The sequence below is a fragment of the Pelobates fuscus genome, chromosome 8 (assembly GCF_036172605.1).
Source record: "Pelobates fuscus isolate aPelFus1 chromosome 8, aPelFus1.pri, whole genome shotgun sequence".
Classification (NCBI taxonomy): Eukaryota; Metazoa; Chordata; class Amphibia; order Anura; family Pelobatidae; genus Pelobates; species Pelobates fuscus.
In genome coordinates, this window is record NC_086324.1 from 61,799,776 (window position 1) to 61,813,460 (window position 13,685).

Genomic DNA, 13,685 nt, shown 5'->3' on the forward strand with positions numbered 1-13,685 from the left:
CCCCCAGCATCCTCAAAGGTAAGGAGGCTGGGGGGAAGGTTAAATAAAAAATAATGTGTTAATGTGAGTGAGTGTGTGAATGTCTGTTAGAGTGTGTGTCTGTTAGAGTGTGTGTCTGTTAGAGTCTGTGTCTGTTAGTGTGTGTGTGTCTGTTAGTGTGTGTGTCTGTTAGTGTGTGTGTCTGTTAGAGTGTGTGTGTCTGTGTGTGTGTGTGTCTGTTAGTGTGTGTCTGTCTGTTAGTGTGTGTGTGTCTGTTAGTGTGTGTGTGTCTGTCTGTTAGTGTGTGTGTCTGTCTGTTAGTGTGTGTGTGTCTGTTAGTGTCTGTCTGTTAGTGTCTGTCTGTTAGTGAGTGTGTGTCTGTGTGTGTCTGTTAGTGTGTGTGTCTGCTAGTGAGTGTGTGTCTGTGTGTGTCTGTTAGTGAGTGTGTTTGTCTGTTAGCTAGTGCATGCGTATCTGTCAGTGAATGTGTGTGTGTGTATTTAGAAGGCAGGGCGGGGAAGGGTTGGGTGGGAGTGGCGCGGGGGGGAGAGGGGCAGCACAAAACCAGGAAACACCACTGAGGATAGGGTTACAATATGGAGAATACATTTGGATTATTATTAATTTAAACTTTGTTAGTGCTTTGTATGTTTGTAATCGTTAAAAGCTTCTTTTACATGTAGCGTGTGCTTTTTATGTAATCTCCAAGACAAAACTTGTTTGCACTATGTTGCCTCATAAATGTAAGGACCTCATCTGGTCCTAAATTATATTACAACTTGAGTAATCCAGCATTACTGCTGAACTGTGAATTACCATGAATTACCAACAATGTATTCAAAGTAAATTTTACATTTTAGGTCAAAAGAGTCAAATGAAAAAAAAACATATCAGGTTTGGTCTCAGTTCGGCTGTTTTTCCTAAACATTTAAATCCAAATGAGTTCTTGTACCTGGTGGAATATAGTCATTGGACTGGTACTATTTAGCCATTTTAGAGTAAAGCTTGGACATTCCACCTTCAATCTGACAAACAAATTAAAGCCTAAACTAACAATCAAACCTTTGTTCCTATTTATTTTAGAGATAATCTTCACTTGCTGGAAGAAGGGCAGGGTCTACCTAGGGAAGAGCTTGATGAAAGGATTGCAAGAGAAGAATTCCGAAGACCTCGAGAGTCTCTACTCAACATCTGCACAGAGTTCTACAAGCACTGTGGCCCCAGACTAAAGATTCTACAGAACCTGGCTGGAGAGCCCAGAGTTACTTCTCTTGAACTCTTGGATGTAAAATCACACATGAGGTATCCTGTAACTGCCCCACAGATATAAGTCCTTGCGAAATATATAGCACAGCGGAATATGATGACTTCTTAGGCTAATGCTACCCTCACCATAAAGTGCTGCAAAAATAAAAAGTGCAAAAGACTTATCTTTTTAAGATTCCACTTCCCGAGGTGATTTCCCAGATAATATCCCTTCTCAGAACAGCCAATGGACAACGTATATATAATGGCAATGCAGCTGTAAATCTATAGAAGAAATATAAATATAGTGTAATACAGTTAAAAAAAACAAAACGTAAATTGTGCTGTTTGAAATTAACTCACAAGATAGGATATTGATAAAGCGCCGCTGGGTGCCTTCCCCAAATTTCTTGGGGGTGAACCAATGTCACCTTCGCCCAAGATTGTTGCCTCCTCGCCAATAACAATTGTGTCAAGGTTCAGGGTAGGTATTGTTATTTTATATTTTATACACTGTATTGGACCATAAAGAAATCCAGTATTAGGTCGAAATGCATAGGACTGCTGCACTTTATTTGTATTTTAATGTTTATTATTATAAATAAATACAATTTCTTGATAGTTATCCTCAGTCCTGACACAATTGTTCCAGGTGTGGAGGCAACAGTCTTGGGCCCTTGTTTGACGTTTAGTTTCCTTTGATGACTCTATATTCTGGTTCTCTGATTTTGGTTTGGTATTTGGTTGCTCTCCAATTTGGCACCCTAGATCTTGTCCAGACATACACAATGGTGGAATGCTTTCCATTTACACCTGACCTCTCTAAAGTGTGGACTTCCTCTTACGATCCCTTGACCTTCTATTTTTCATTAACATATCTAGCCAGCATGAGAAAACATTGTGTTACAGTTAATTTGTAAGATGCATTTCTATATGCTGATATTGTTGGTAGGAATTAATACATAATCTAGCCATATGAGACACTTTTTGTTTTATGGAAATCAGTATAATTGGAAAGCTTATGTATGGAGCAAATGTGTAGGGAAGATATTTTGTAAGAAAATCATTGACACTAATATAAACTTTTGAATTATCCTTTTTAGGTTGGCAGAAATTGCCCATTCGCTTCTAAAACTGGCACCTTATGATACACAGACCATGGAGAGCAAGGGACTGAAGCGATATATTATGGAGATGTTGCCTATAACAGACTGGACAGCAGAGGCAGTGAGGCCAGCCCTCATTCTCATTCTAAAGAGACTGGATCGTATGTTCAATAAAATTCACAAAATGCCAACTTTAAGGTGAGCAGATGCTACAGAAACATGCTTTGGGTTTCTGATGTTGCAAACCTTGAAGTAAGGGCATAACTTTCCTCTGCGGCTGCCCAAACACCCTGTAATGGTTTAACGGGGCAACAGCAGAGGAAATATAAAAACAATATCAGGTAGGTAACTCACTCGCTTACATGGTGTTATGACATCCAAACTATGATAAGAAGGTTACAGAAATATTTTTTTTCCTTCTATTATAGAATAATATTAGAAAATAGAGACTGCTTATTAAACGCAGTGTGAGAGGCAGTAAGGCTGACTATCAAATATTTCGCAATAATAGTCCGGTCACTTGATGTGCTGTAATGATGTTGGAAAGGTGATATGTGTGAAAAACCTAGATTTTTTTTTTTATTCTGGTACCTTCTTTCGCTGCTTCGGGTCACTGTAGTCATCACAAAGGATAGCAGCTGAGGATACATGTAGCATCAGAGAACTGGTACGTTGTTTATTGGAATGGAACTAATATCTCATTCACGGCATGGCATTTACATATAGTGAGTGCCAGAAATGTGAGTGGCAGAAATATGAAAAAAAAAAAAGAAATATAAAGAATCATTGCTACTGCGTACATGTACGTGGTTGTTCTACGCCAAGGCCAGCATTATTTCTTATTCCTTCTTACAGTCGTACCTTCTCTTATGTGTTGCCTCTACAACATAGTACTTTTTTATTCTCCTGTACTCCATAACTCTGGTGGTCTATTGGTACGTGCAGGAAATGTAGAGGTCTGTTCTCCCATCCCCATTGACCCCAGTCACTGCAAGTCCACAATATGCCATACAATTTCTTTACTATATATCACACAAAGCACTACAGGATTGACTTCCAGTGACTGAGGAAAGTGCAGGAAAGAGAATAGGCCTTTATTGGGCATTTAAAAAGAATTCAGAAGAGAATATAGTTTGTTTTTTTCAATTAAACTAACTTTTGTAACTTCCGGTAAATTATTATTACATTAAGATATGTTTTATTTTTAAGCGAAATAAAAGTTAATATGGAAAGTGATCCCGGAAGAGATAGTGGACTGAATATCTCATCTCATGTCTATTTTATATATGTCTTTGTTTTGTCTTTGAGCAGCATGGAAGATACCTTCTGCAGATATCACTGCTGTGATTAACAGGTTCTCCAATATAATGCCATCATTGTCTTTCCTCTAATCACTCCTCCTGTTGTGTTGCAGGCGACAGGTTGAGTGGGAACCTGCTAGCAATTTGATAGAAGGGGTTTGTTTGACACTTCAGAGGCAGCCTATCATATCCTTCCTGCCTCACCTTAGGTCATTGATCAATGTTTGTGTCAACCTGGTGAGTAACCACGAACTGTAGGCTTGCTATTCTGTTTCAAGGTCGGTGTGTGAATCCCGCATCTGTGCTTAAACGCTGCATGCTACCTACGTGGAGCTTCAAGAAAATACTGCAATGTATGTTACCTCCCATATTTCAGTATTTGTGTCTTTCATTGACCCTTCTGTAATTGTCTATTGTTAATGTTTGATATGTTAATCTAATTGTTGTTCATGTCCTTTATTACATGTTAAAATTTAAAATGTTTATTTGTCTACCTATGCATAAATAAGCAACATAGAATGCGTGTTAGGTTTATAGTTCGATAATTTGTGAAATTATATGAGGCTTTATAAATCAGATTTAAGCAATATACACTACTTTTTTTTATTCTAAGATAAAAGCATGTGATATCTAGCAATTTGAAGAGTTGAGATGTGCACTTAACATAAAATGGAATTATCAACGTCAATGAATTAAATTGGCTCATAACATTACTGTTTTAGATATCCGTTATCAGATAAGTTGTGATTGTCCTTGCTTACATGACCTAAAAATAATATGAGAATCATCATAAAAGAATTCTGAAATAGTTTGTTATCACAAGCTATGGTCTCATTATGGCTGCTGAAGGTTTAAGACAACTAGGCTCTAGTCCATCTCATGTTGCGTTTGGAAAAACGTTGTCTCCTTGTATGTCATAGCTCTTTCAATAAATACCAAGTTCCACAAATTGTTGTAAATTATACCAATTTATAAAATACATGATAAATGTATACATTTGTTTTAATTGTTGTTAATTATTTAGAAAACCATCTAGAAAGAAAACAGATGTCTCATTTGATCATTCTTTCTCTCTGTTTTATTGTATTGGTATTACCGGGACTAAGGTTACAGTAATTTTCCAAGGACTGATCTGGGTGCTTAATGCTTAGCTAGGTATTTTCTTCCTTTTACAGGTAATGGGTGTGGTGGGACCATCTAGCGTTGCAGATGGCTTACCTCTTCTTCACCTCAGTCCATACCTCTCCCCACCTCTCCCCTTCAGCACAGCTGTCGTTAGGCTTGTGGCACTACAGATTCAGGTTTGTATCTACTAGTCTGGTCCTTTACTTAGTCACCCAAAACTTTCTTATTACTAGAAGAAGACATGAATTCAAACAACAAAATAGTACTTTGTTATTCTATCTAATAACCAAACATCCAATAGATAGTTCCATAACATTTAGACTCATAAGCTGATGGCTCTTATGAAAACCTGAATGTTTGGGTTTTTCTTTAAGCACGTCAGGCCATAAAAACACGTTAGGCCTCTCTCAGCCTTGCCTTCCTAATGGAACAAATGAAGTGCCATTAACCCCTTAAGGACACATGACATGTGTGACATGTCATGATTTCCTTTTATTCCAGAAGTTTGGTCCTTAAGGGGTTAAAGCTTCTACATGCACCTTAGAAATCATTGGACTTTTTTTTGCAATTGAGCTGTAGCTGCAGCTCTTTTAACTCCATCATTGTTTGAGCTCAGATTGGAGGCCATTTTGTATATTGCTTTTGTTTCCCTCATAGGCGTTGAAAGAAGACTTCCCGCTTAGTCATGTGATTTCACCATTTACTAACCAAGAGAGGCGAGAGGGAATGCTACTGAATCTTCTGATTCCTTTTGTGCTCACTGTGGGATCAGGAAGCAAAGGTTTGAGTAGTGTAATATACAAACATTATCTTTTCCTATTGTTTTGTTCTTTCTGACCGGGTCCTGCATGAATATGTTTGCCTGAAATTACACAGTGAGTATAACCTAATTAAATTGGAGATGGTCAAAACAGCCATTCTCGTTTTGGACAAGGAATTATGACAAGACATGGCCTGTATGAATGTTTTTTTTTTCCTCCGTTGCTTCTCTCAGATAGTCCTTGGCTAGAGCAGCCGGAGGTGTTTCTTCTACTTCAGACTGTCATAAATATCCTACTGCCACCGAGGATCATCAGCACTTCCCGCAGCAAGAATTTCATGTTAGAGAGTTCTCCTGCCCACTGCTCGACCCCAGGGGATGCTGGGAAAGATCTCCGCAGAGAAGGACTGGCTGAGTCTACCAGCCAGGCTGCTTATCTTGGTGCGAGCCTCTATACACACATGTTAAAGGAAAATTGTCATGATTTGTTATTATTTGTAAAAAAAATTGTGTTATTTTATAAAACAAATACATACTTGTAAGGGGATACACAGAGACACAAAGTGAGTAAGAGTAAGGGCTTTTTGGAATGAAAGTCATGCTTTTCTGACCAAAAACATGTTGTTTATCAAGAAATAGCATGTGTTAACAAGTCCTTACATCATGCTGAAAGGCAGGGCATCTAAAAAGGGCACTGTGGGATGGTTGTGTACCTTGGTGCTTCTGATCATAGAGAATTGAAGATGGCTCCCCGCGTGGAGCAAGGAAAAGCCAGGACAATCAGTGTAAAGAATTTTTTGTAATATTTTTATTACAATTTAATGCACAGTATGTTAAATGCAATATTTTATTTTCAGTAATAAAAAATGATGACAGTCTTCATGTAATGTTCTGCTGCACACTGTATCATCAAATCTTCCTATTTTTTCAGGTTTGCTGATCACTGTTTTAGCAGCAGACTTGTGCATTTGTTTACAGACAAATTATATTGTGACTGGATTTAAGCAACTGAATTCTGTAACTCCAAAGTGCCATATAGATGCATAACCGAACAAATGACTGACAAATGGACAAGCATTTTGATCATTCGGTGTTCCGTCTGTGACGCCCCAAAAAAGTTGTTGATGGGGGAAAAAATTGTTAATGTTTAGGGGACAGCCACTAGATGTTTATTATATTTACAGATCAATTGAGAAGTGACCAATAGAGGGACAAAAATAATAAATATAGAATATGTAAATATAGATGTTTTTACTGCTCCTCTATAACCAAATGGCACAAAATGTGCCTTACAGTGTACTGGAAAATATATACTTCATATTTATATTTGGCAATTCACTGATAGGCCCATGTTCACGCCCTTTTTGGTTAGTCTTTAATTTTTACCGAATATTTTTGCATGGCCGATATTCAGAGGAGTCGAACCATGGATGACTTTCAGTCCACCAGAGAAATTTGGGGGGAAGGGATTTGGGCAAACTGAATTTTGCCACATTGCACAAGTCCAATTAACCTTCTCATTGTCTCCTACAGATTAGCTATAGGTGATAGTTTTAAGGCTATTCACTAAAGTGAGAATGTCTGGGATTGCAAGGTGAATTCAAAGTGAATTTCAGAATTTAAGCCAAAATAGCAAAATTAGAAAAAAATCTATTCCATATCCTGTTCGGTTATATTGGCCTTAAATTTGAATTTCGTTTTAAATTTACTCTTAATTCCGAACAATTCTCACTTTTGTGAATAACTATGTCTGTGTTTGAGAACCCTCAGATATAATTTTTTCAAACATTGCTGGTGTCAGAATATACAGGTGAGGGGATGAGATTCAGTGTATCAAGGGCATTGCTAGGATCTAGAAACATCTGAAGGCTTGAGCTCAAAGGAAAAACCTGATGACCCCACACTAAGAAAGAGGTGAGATGTCTTGACATTTCTCTGCTTCTCTATATGATGATCCTCCTCTTGTCCCATGAACAGTGTGCTGTTGATTTTCTCTGGAGTCTCAATGAAAGCATAGCCGGGAACAAGCACATTATGGACATCAAGGTATTCAATGTGATCCCGCATACTTAACTAATAGACGGATGCGCAGCTAAGTTCTCTTCCCCAGCACCTCCTCACAGCAGTCACTTGGAGATCCTTTCCCCCCAAGTATCCTGGATGAAGAACTGTACTACTAATGCAGCTGCCAATGTAAAATTAAAAAGATTTTTAAAAAGTAAAAAAAATTGTTAGCTCCCTCTACCAAATGTAGAGATCTGGGGATAAAAAGCTCCACGTTTGGGGCTTCTGTCCCCAAAGCCTCCAACCAAACAATGCCTATGCGGTGTTTTATTAGTGAAATACAATTAGAACAAAGTGGTCTTAAAACTTGTGAATGGTACATCTTATATAATGCTGCATATATTCTTTAAATTTACATATGCCCTTTATCTTACCTATTTTAATATCAGTCTTATTATTATACATTGTCTGTATCAGCTGCTTCCTTCACACTGTCTCTAATTTTTTCCAGCCTTGAAAGTCATCCTGGTGTGTTTCGAGAGGCAGTTGGGAAGCCAGTGGTACAGGTTGAGCCTCCAGGTCAAGGAGATGGCCCTGAGGAAAGTTGGGGGATTGGCGCTGTGGGACTTCCTGGACTTCATTGTGAGAACGCGTATCCCAATATTTATACTGCTGAGACCTTTCATACAATGCAAGGTGCGTTTATTTTTATACAAAGTTAATGAACACACATACTGTCAAGCTTTATATTGATCTGAATTGTTACCTCTCCCCACTGACATCCTTTTATACCTATACAATATCAAGGATTGAGTTATAGAAGAGGGTATTGTTAGGCTTATTGTTTTACATATGCTAATATTTTGAACCTATATTTATCTATTGATCGTATTAAGATTACACTTTATCACTTTTTACCTACTGTTTGACATTTTGTTTGGTTCAGTTGTCTGGTGCAACTTATTCTTTCCTTATTCTTCTCTATATACAGACATATAGCACTTGACCTATCTTGTCTCCTTTTTTTTATCAGAAGACGGTATATTGTCTCTCTATAGACTGACCCATTGCAAGCTTTTTTCCAGTTTCGTATTTCAGCTTAGAATATGCAGCAGTGTTGTCAGTTTTCCACAGTTTGCGAAAACCAATGCTTTCTTAGTGAGAGATATATAAATTCTAATTTATAGAAATCAAAAACTTTCATGGATGAAGATTATAATGCAGTTTCTATATGTAATTTGGCCACTTTTAATCATTTTTATCTTTTGGAAATAAAATGAAATTGTGTGTACTATGGGAATAAACATTTGTAGACCTTCTGGCAATGCAGAAGTTGTGTGGTCTACACATATTGGGGCATGGTTAGTCTGATCTACATCCATTTTATAGAACACATGGTTCCTTTCATCCTGCAGCTATTGGCACAGCCAGCAGAGACTCAGGACGAGCTAAGTGCCCGGCAACACATTGCAGATCAGCTGGAACGTCGCTTCATTCCAAGACCTCTGTGTAAGAGCTCACTCATCAATGAATTCAACAGTGAACTAAAAATTCTGAAGGAAGCCGTGCACAGTGGATCAGGTAAGGGTTTGTCAGTGGCAAAAAAAGAGAAACAGGCACATTGCTGTAATCTGTTAATTGTGTTAAAGTGATACGGCAGGTACCCACACATTAGGCACATAGGTTTCTGGGAGTTGTAGTTCATGTGTTTGCTTTCCCTGCTGTGCCTATAAAGTTCTAGAGCTTATTAAATCTAGGCTTCTTGGTCTGGTGCCTGAAGAAGCAGCAAAGCCTGGAGTTTTACAGCAAATGCACAGACTTCAAATGTTTCTAATATCCATGTATTCAATATTTATATAATGTGTTAAAAAGAACTGGTCAAATCCAGCTTGGAGTGACTTTTTAAATATTTCATAAATGTTTTCATCTCCAAATTCACTTATGTACCACACTTTGGCAATATAAGAACAAACAAATAATGGTACATTTTTGTAAGAGCAATGCCAACATTTTGTACAGTATGAGCCATTCCTTAACGTGTGTATTTAAGGTTTTGTTGTGTCACTTTTGAGCATAAAACAGAGTTATTGTTTTAATGATTATTTATTGATTATCATAAAGGAGCATAATTTTGAAAAATGTGAACTGACATAATACCATTTTGGACTAATAGTATAAATATGAAAATAAGATTATAGGAGCATGTATGGTAATATATAACTTCATAATGTATTAGATCTTTGGATGTAATTTGTAGTCTAGTCATCTCAGTCATCAGATCAGTATCTCTGGAACTGAGGATTGTCTGCTTATGATTCCTTTAGCATACCAAGGAAAAACCTCGATCAGCACAGTGGGAACTTCTACCTCTGCTTACCGTCTGAGTCTAGCCACAATGTCCCGCTCCAACACAGGCACAGGGACTGTCTGGGAACAGGACAGTGAGCATTCTCAGCAAGCCTCGCAGGACACGCTAAGTCGCACAGATGAGGAAGAAGAAGAAAGTAAGTGTGAATAAACTGGTATAAACAAGGTAAAAAGGGGGCCATACAACATGCTTTTTATAGTAGTGGTGCTGCTAGTAGAGTAGAGGTTACTGTATCTACTCTGGCATGTATACCATTGAATTAAACATTGAAAATCACCTATATCTTTTTTTAAAATTTTTTAATAGGTATACATGAAAATAAAACAAAACAAAACAAAATGTATCCAGATATCTAGTAGACAGGGCAGATATTGCCCAGTCAATAAGTGCAGTTCTCAATAGTATAAGTTAAAGGAACACTATTGGGTCAGGAACACTAATATGGATGGAAAAATCCCCTAATGAAAGGAAAAGCAGAGATAAACAAAAACACTTTGTATTTCATTTATTGTACAGTCATGTGCAGTTTTGCACACAAATTGAAAAAAAAACAGTTCTCTCGCCAATTAAAAACTAAAAAGTAAAGATACCAGACACCCTTAACTAAAATAAACAAATTCTCATCTTGATGTGATTCCTTTATCATACCATTCCTTTATCATAACACGCGCGATGTTCGGTCCGCCCCTATTCGTCATGGAGGTGGGAGGGTCTGGGAGGGAGGGTCTGCTGCTGATTGGCTGGAATGTGTCTGCTGACTGTGAGGTACAGGGTCAAAGTTTACTCAATGATGACAAATAGGGGGCGGACCGAACACGCTATGTTCGCCGGCGAACGGTTCCTGGCGAACTGTTCGGGACATCACTACTTGCTTTCCTTTTGCGAGCCTTTTTAGCACTATTAAAGGGTTCTCTCTTCACCATTTTTCCTCTTCACCATGGAATTTTTATTTTTTGATTGCGTATAAACTAGGGTTATGGCCTTTATTAGGATAGACTTATCTATAATGTTTATATAACATTAAGAATATGTCTCAAGAAACGGCAGAGCTTATCTTGGCAAGATAGCAGTCACCACTGTTACACAAATACATAAATACATTAAATAGGGGATGAGGAGGTAAGAGGCCATTGTTAATTTATTTTCATGCAGGGTTTTTTGATTAAATTCATATAAAAGATTTAGCAAATGTCATAACAGTCCAGTTCCGTCCAGGCAAACCCAGGGCAAACAATGCAGAGACACTGGAGAAATCGAAACGTTGTTTCATTTCTCTTTTTCTACGTGTGCTTTCTGTATACTGACTGTAAGATGCAAAGGACAAATATTATTGCTATGATTGACAGGAGCTAAGATTGGAGAACCCAGTTACAGGAGAAAGAGGTGTAGATTTCTACATTTAGTTTTTTGTTTTTCACACATCTCATATATATGTTAAATATAGGGATAAAGTAAATATGATATTAAAAATCCCGAGAAATGACAGCTATATCTCAAATTATATAAAAAGTACAACAACAACAAATGCAACATTTTTAAATCTACAAAGATTATTAAAATCACCCATTTTAATTAAAAATATAGGGATTTTTTGATACAGCGAAGATGTGTTTCGAAGTAAAAATGCTTCCCTGCTGAAATGCAAATTAGAAAACTTGTGGAATTGTATACCATCTCCCAATCAGATTACTTTGCTCCATGTAATATTTATATATTTTTAAGTTTGATCCGCCAGAACAGAAACAAGCACTCATAATAACAGGTGTGATCTCTGATTCTGCCGCCCTTAGTATGAATGTCCTTGGTCTCAAAGTCTTAGTAATTTAAACAATGCAGATTCAATATACTACACGTTTTGCAGTGTATAAATTGACGCACATGTTTGTTTTTTAGATGACTCTGTGAGCATGCCCAGTGTGGTAAGTGAACAAGACGCGTACCTGCTGAGTGCCATTGGGAGAAGACGTTTCTCCAGTCACACATCTTGCATATCTGTCCCTCAGGCTGAGGGTGGCCTGCTTCCCAGCCAAAGGTAAACTGAACTGTCAATCCATTGCTTTACGGGCTGGTTTCCCTTTTAAGGGAATCTGATATACCACTGTAATGCTTCATACGCCTCCAAATCTTCCTATCAAGTGAGAATGAATAGACACCACATCATTAACACTGGCTAGTTACAGTTGAGCTGTTACATAATTATCTCAAGGTAGAAAGAGTTCATCAATCAAAAACCCCAGTGCATAACAAGTGGCGCGTGAAAATGATACTTAAGAAATCGACCAATGAGAGGAACATCTTCACAGTTAGCACTAAGTAATTTCTTTTTTCAACACTCATGAACATCTTTTCTTAATTTTGTTTTTTTTAGATTTTCTTTACCCCTCCACAACCAGTATTAAGCAAACTTTTTTATTTTAATAACTTTCCTACCATATTCTTGGTTCTAAAGAGGTGAAAGTTTTCTTTTTCCAAAATGTATGAAATTTTCTGTTGTGTGTTTCAATCTAGTGTGTTAAAACATTGACCTTGAGCTCCAACTACTCGTATGTGAGTTAATTGACATAACGTTACACCAGTCATTAATCATTTTTATGAATCGATTAGAAACGATGGAACTCTGGTGGGGAATGTCCCCAAAGCCATGACTTCGTGTTCCGTCACTGCTAGTCCCCACTCAATACTACTCGGTGCAGCCAAATCTCAAAGAGGGATTTTATTTACTGCAAACCATACAATACCAGCAGCCAGGTTGTTTGGTTCACTGTTAATAAAATCATACTTTGGGTATAACTTGCACTGAGTCTCCTTCTTATTACATATTTTTTTATAAGTTGTGGGTACATATTGAAATGGCTTTGGATGTTCGCCAACCCATATTTTATATACAATTTGCATAAAGCAGTTGTCTTTTGCATAGCACAAACATTTTAAAGGTGTATTATAGATGACTGATGTACACTTAGCCACAGCCTAATTGGTTATGTCTTGTCTGAGCTACGACATGTTTTAGTTCCTGTGTATAAGGCTGATATGAAATACTGCCATGGTTTACAAATAGTTTGGCTGTCATATGATAAAGTGACCAGATTTCCACTTGTATCTGAGACATATATAAAAAATACATACTTTGGTTCTGCATAGTAATTTATTGTAGACCTTCAGTTTGCATTGACTTATATGTGCAAGATTACAATGGTGATCAGGCACGTTTATTATATAATTAAAGCAGCAGAACTAATTATTTTACTAATTGTTAGTGCAACAAAATATATTTGATTCAAGAAAATTAATAGCCATTTGATTTTAACCTTGGATTACAACCCCCAACTGATGCCCACATTGACAATATCAACACATCATAAATTAAGTGTATCTGCTCAGGAGAGGTACAAATAGATCCTATCATATGTACACTTTACACTGAATATAGTGGTTTATTCACTATATAATTAGTTGAATAAAGTGGACCCTTACTATAATATTGATCAGATAATAATCAAAATATTGTCACAATTAACATTCACAGAAACTAGCTTGGGCCAGAGTCAGATGATTTCGTTAGAGGTCATTTTGCAAGAGAGCCAAGTTTTCACTGACATCGATAATAAGTCGGGGTAACTAAGTAGTACTGAACTATAATGGAACTAGTGAATTTACTAAACACTTAAACCCAATCTGAGGCATCTAAATTTCATACAAACTAAACTGAGTTTTAAATAACTAATTACATAGCTACAACTCTAATTTTGTTGTGCAAACCCATTGCACAGTGTCTAGAAACATGAGAATAAAGTGTA

The 13,685-nt window shown here is 37.2% G+C and overlaps 1 protein-coding gene across 12 annotated transcripts in view; it reads left to right on the forward strand.

Annotated features, from left to right (window-relative positions):
- The window catches only part of UNC80 (unc-80 homolog, NALCN channel complex subunit), a 157,118-nt gene that overhangs the window by 103,160 nt on the left and 40,273 nt on the right, over positions 1–13,685 (forward strand). For all 12 annotated transcript variants that reach the window (XM_063429936.1, XM_063429937.1, XM_063429942.1 and 9 more), the window contains 10 exons: positions 1,063–1,281; positions 2,328–2,528; positions 3,745–3,868; positions 4,807–4,932; positions 5,414–5,537; positions 5,751–5,957; positions 8,032–8,216; positions 8,936–9,101; positions 9,845–10,024; positions 11,782–11,920. In XM_063429936.1, coding sequence (XP_063286006.1) covers positions 1,063–1,281; positions 2,328–2,528; positions 3,745–3,868; positions 4,807–4,932; positions 5,414–5,537; positions 5,751–5,957; positions 8,032–8,216; positions 8,936–9,101; positions 9,845–10,024; positions 11,782–11,920 — 1,671 coding nt within the window. The remainder of the gene's footprint in view (positions 1–1,062; positions 1,282–2,327; positions 2,529–3,744; positions 3,869–4,806; positions 4,933–5,413; positions 5,538–5,750; positions 5,958–8,031; positions 8,217–8,935; positions 9,102–9,844; positions 10,025–11,781; positions 11,921–13,685) is intronic.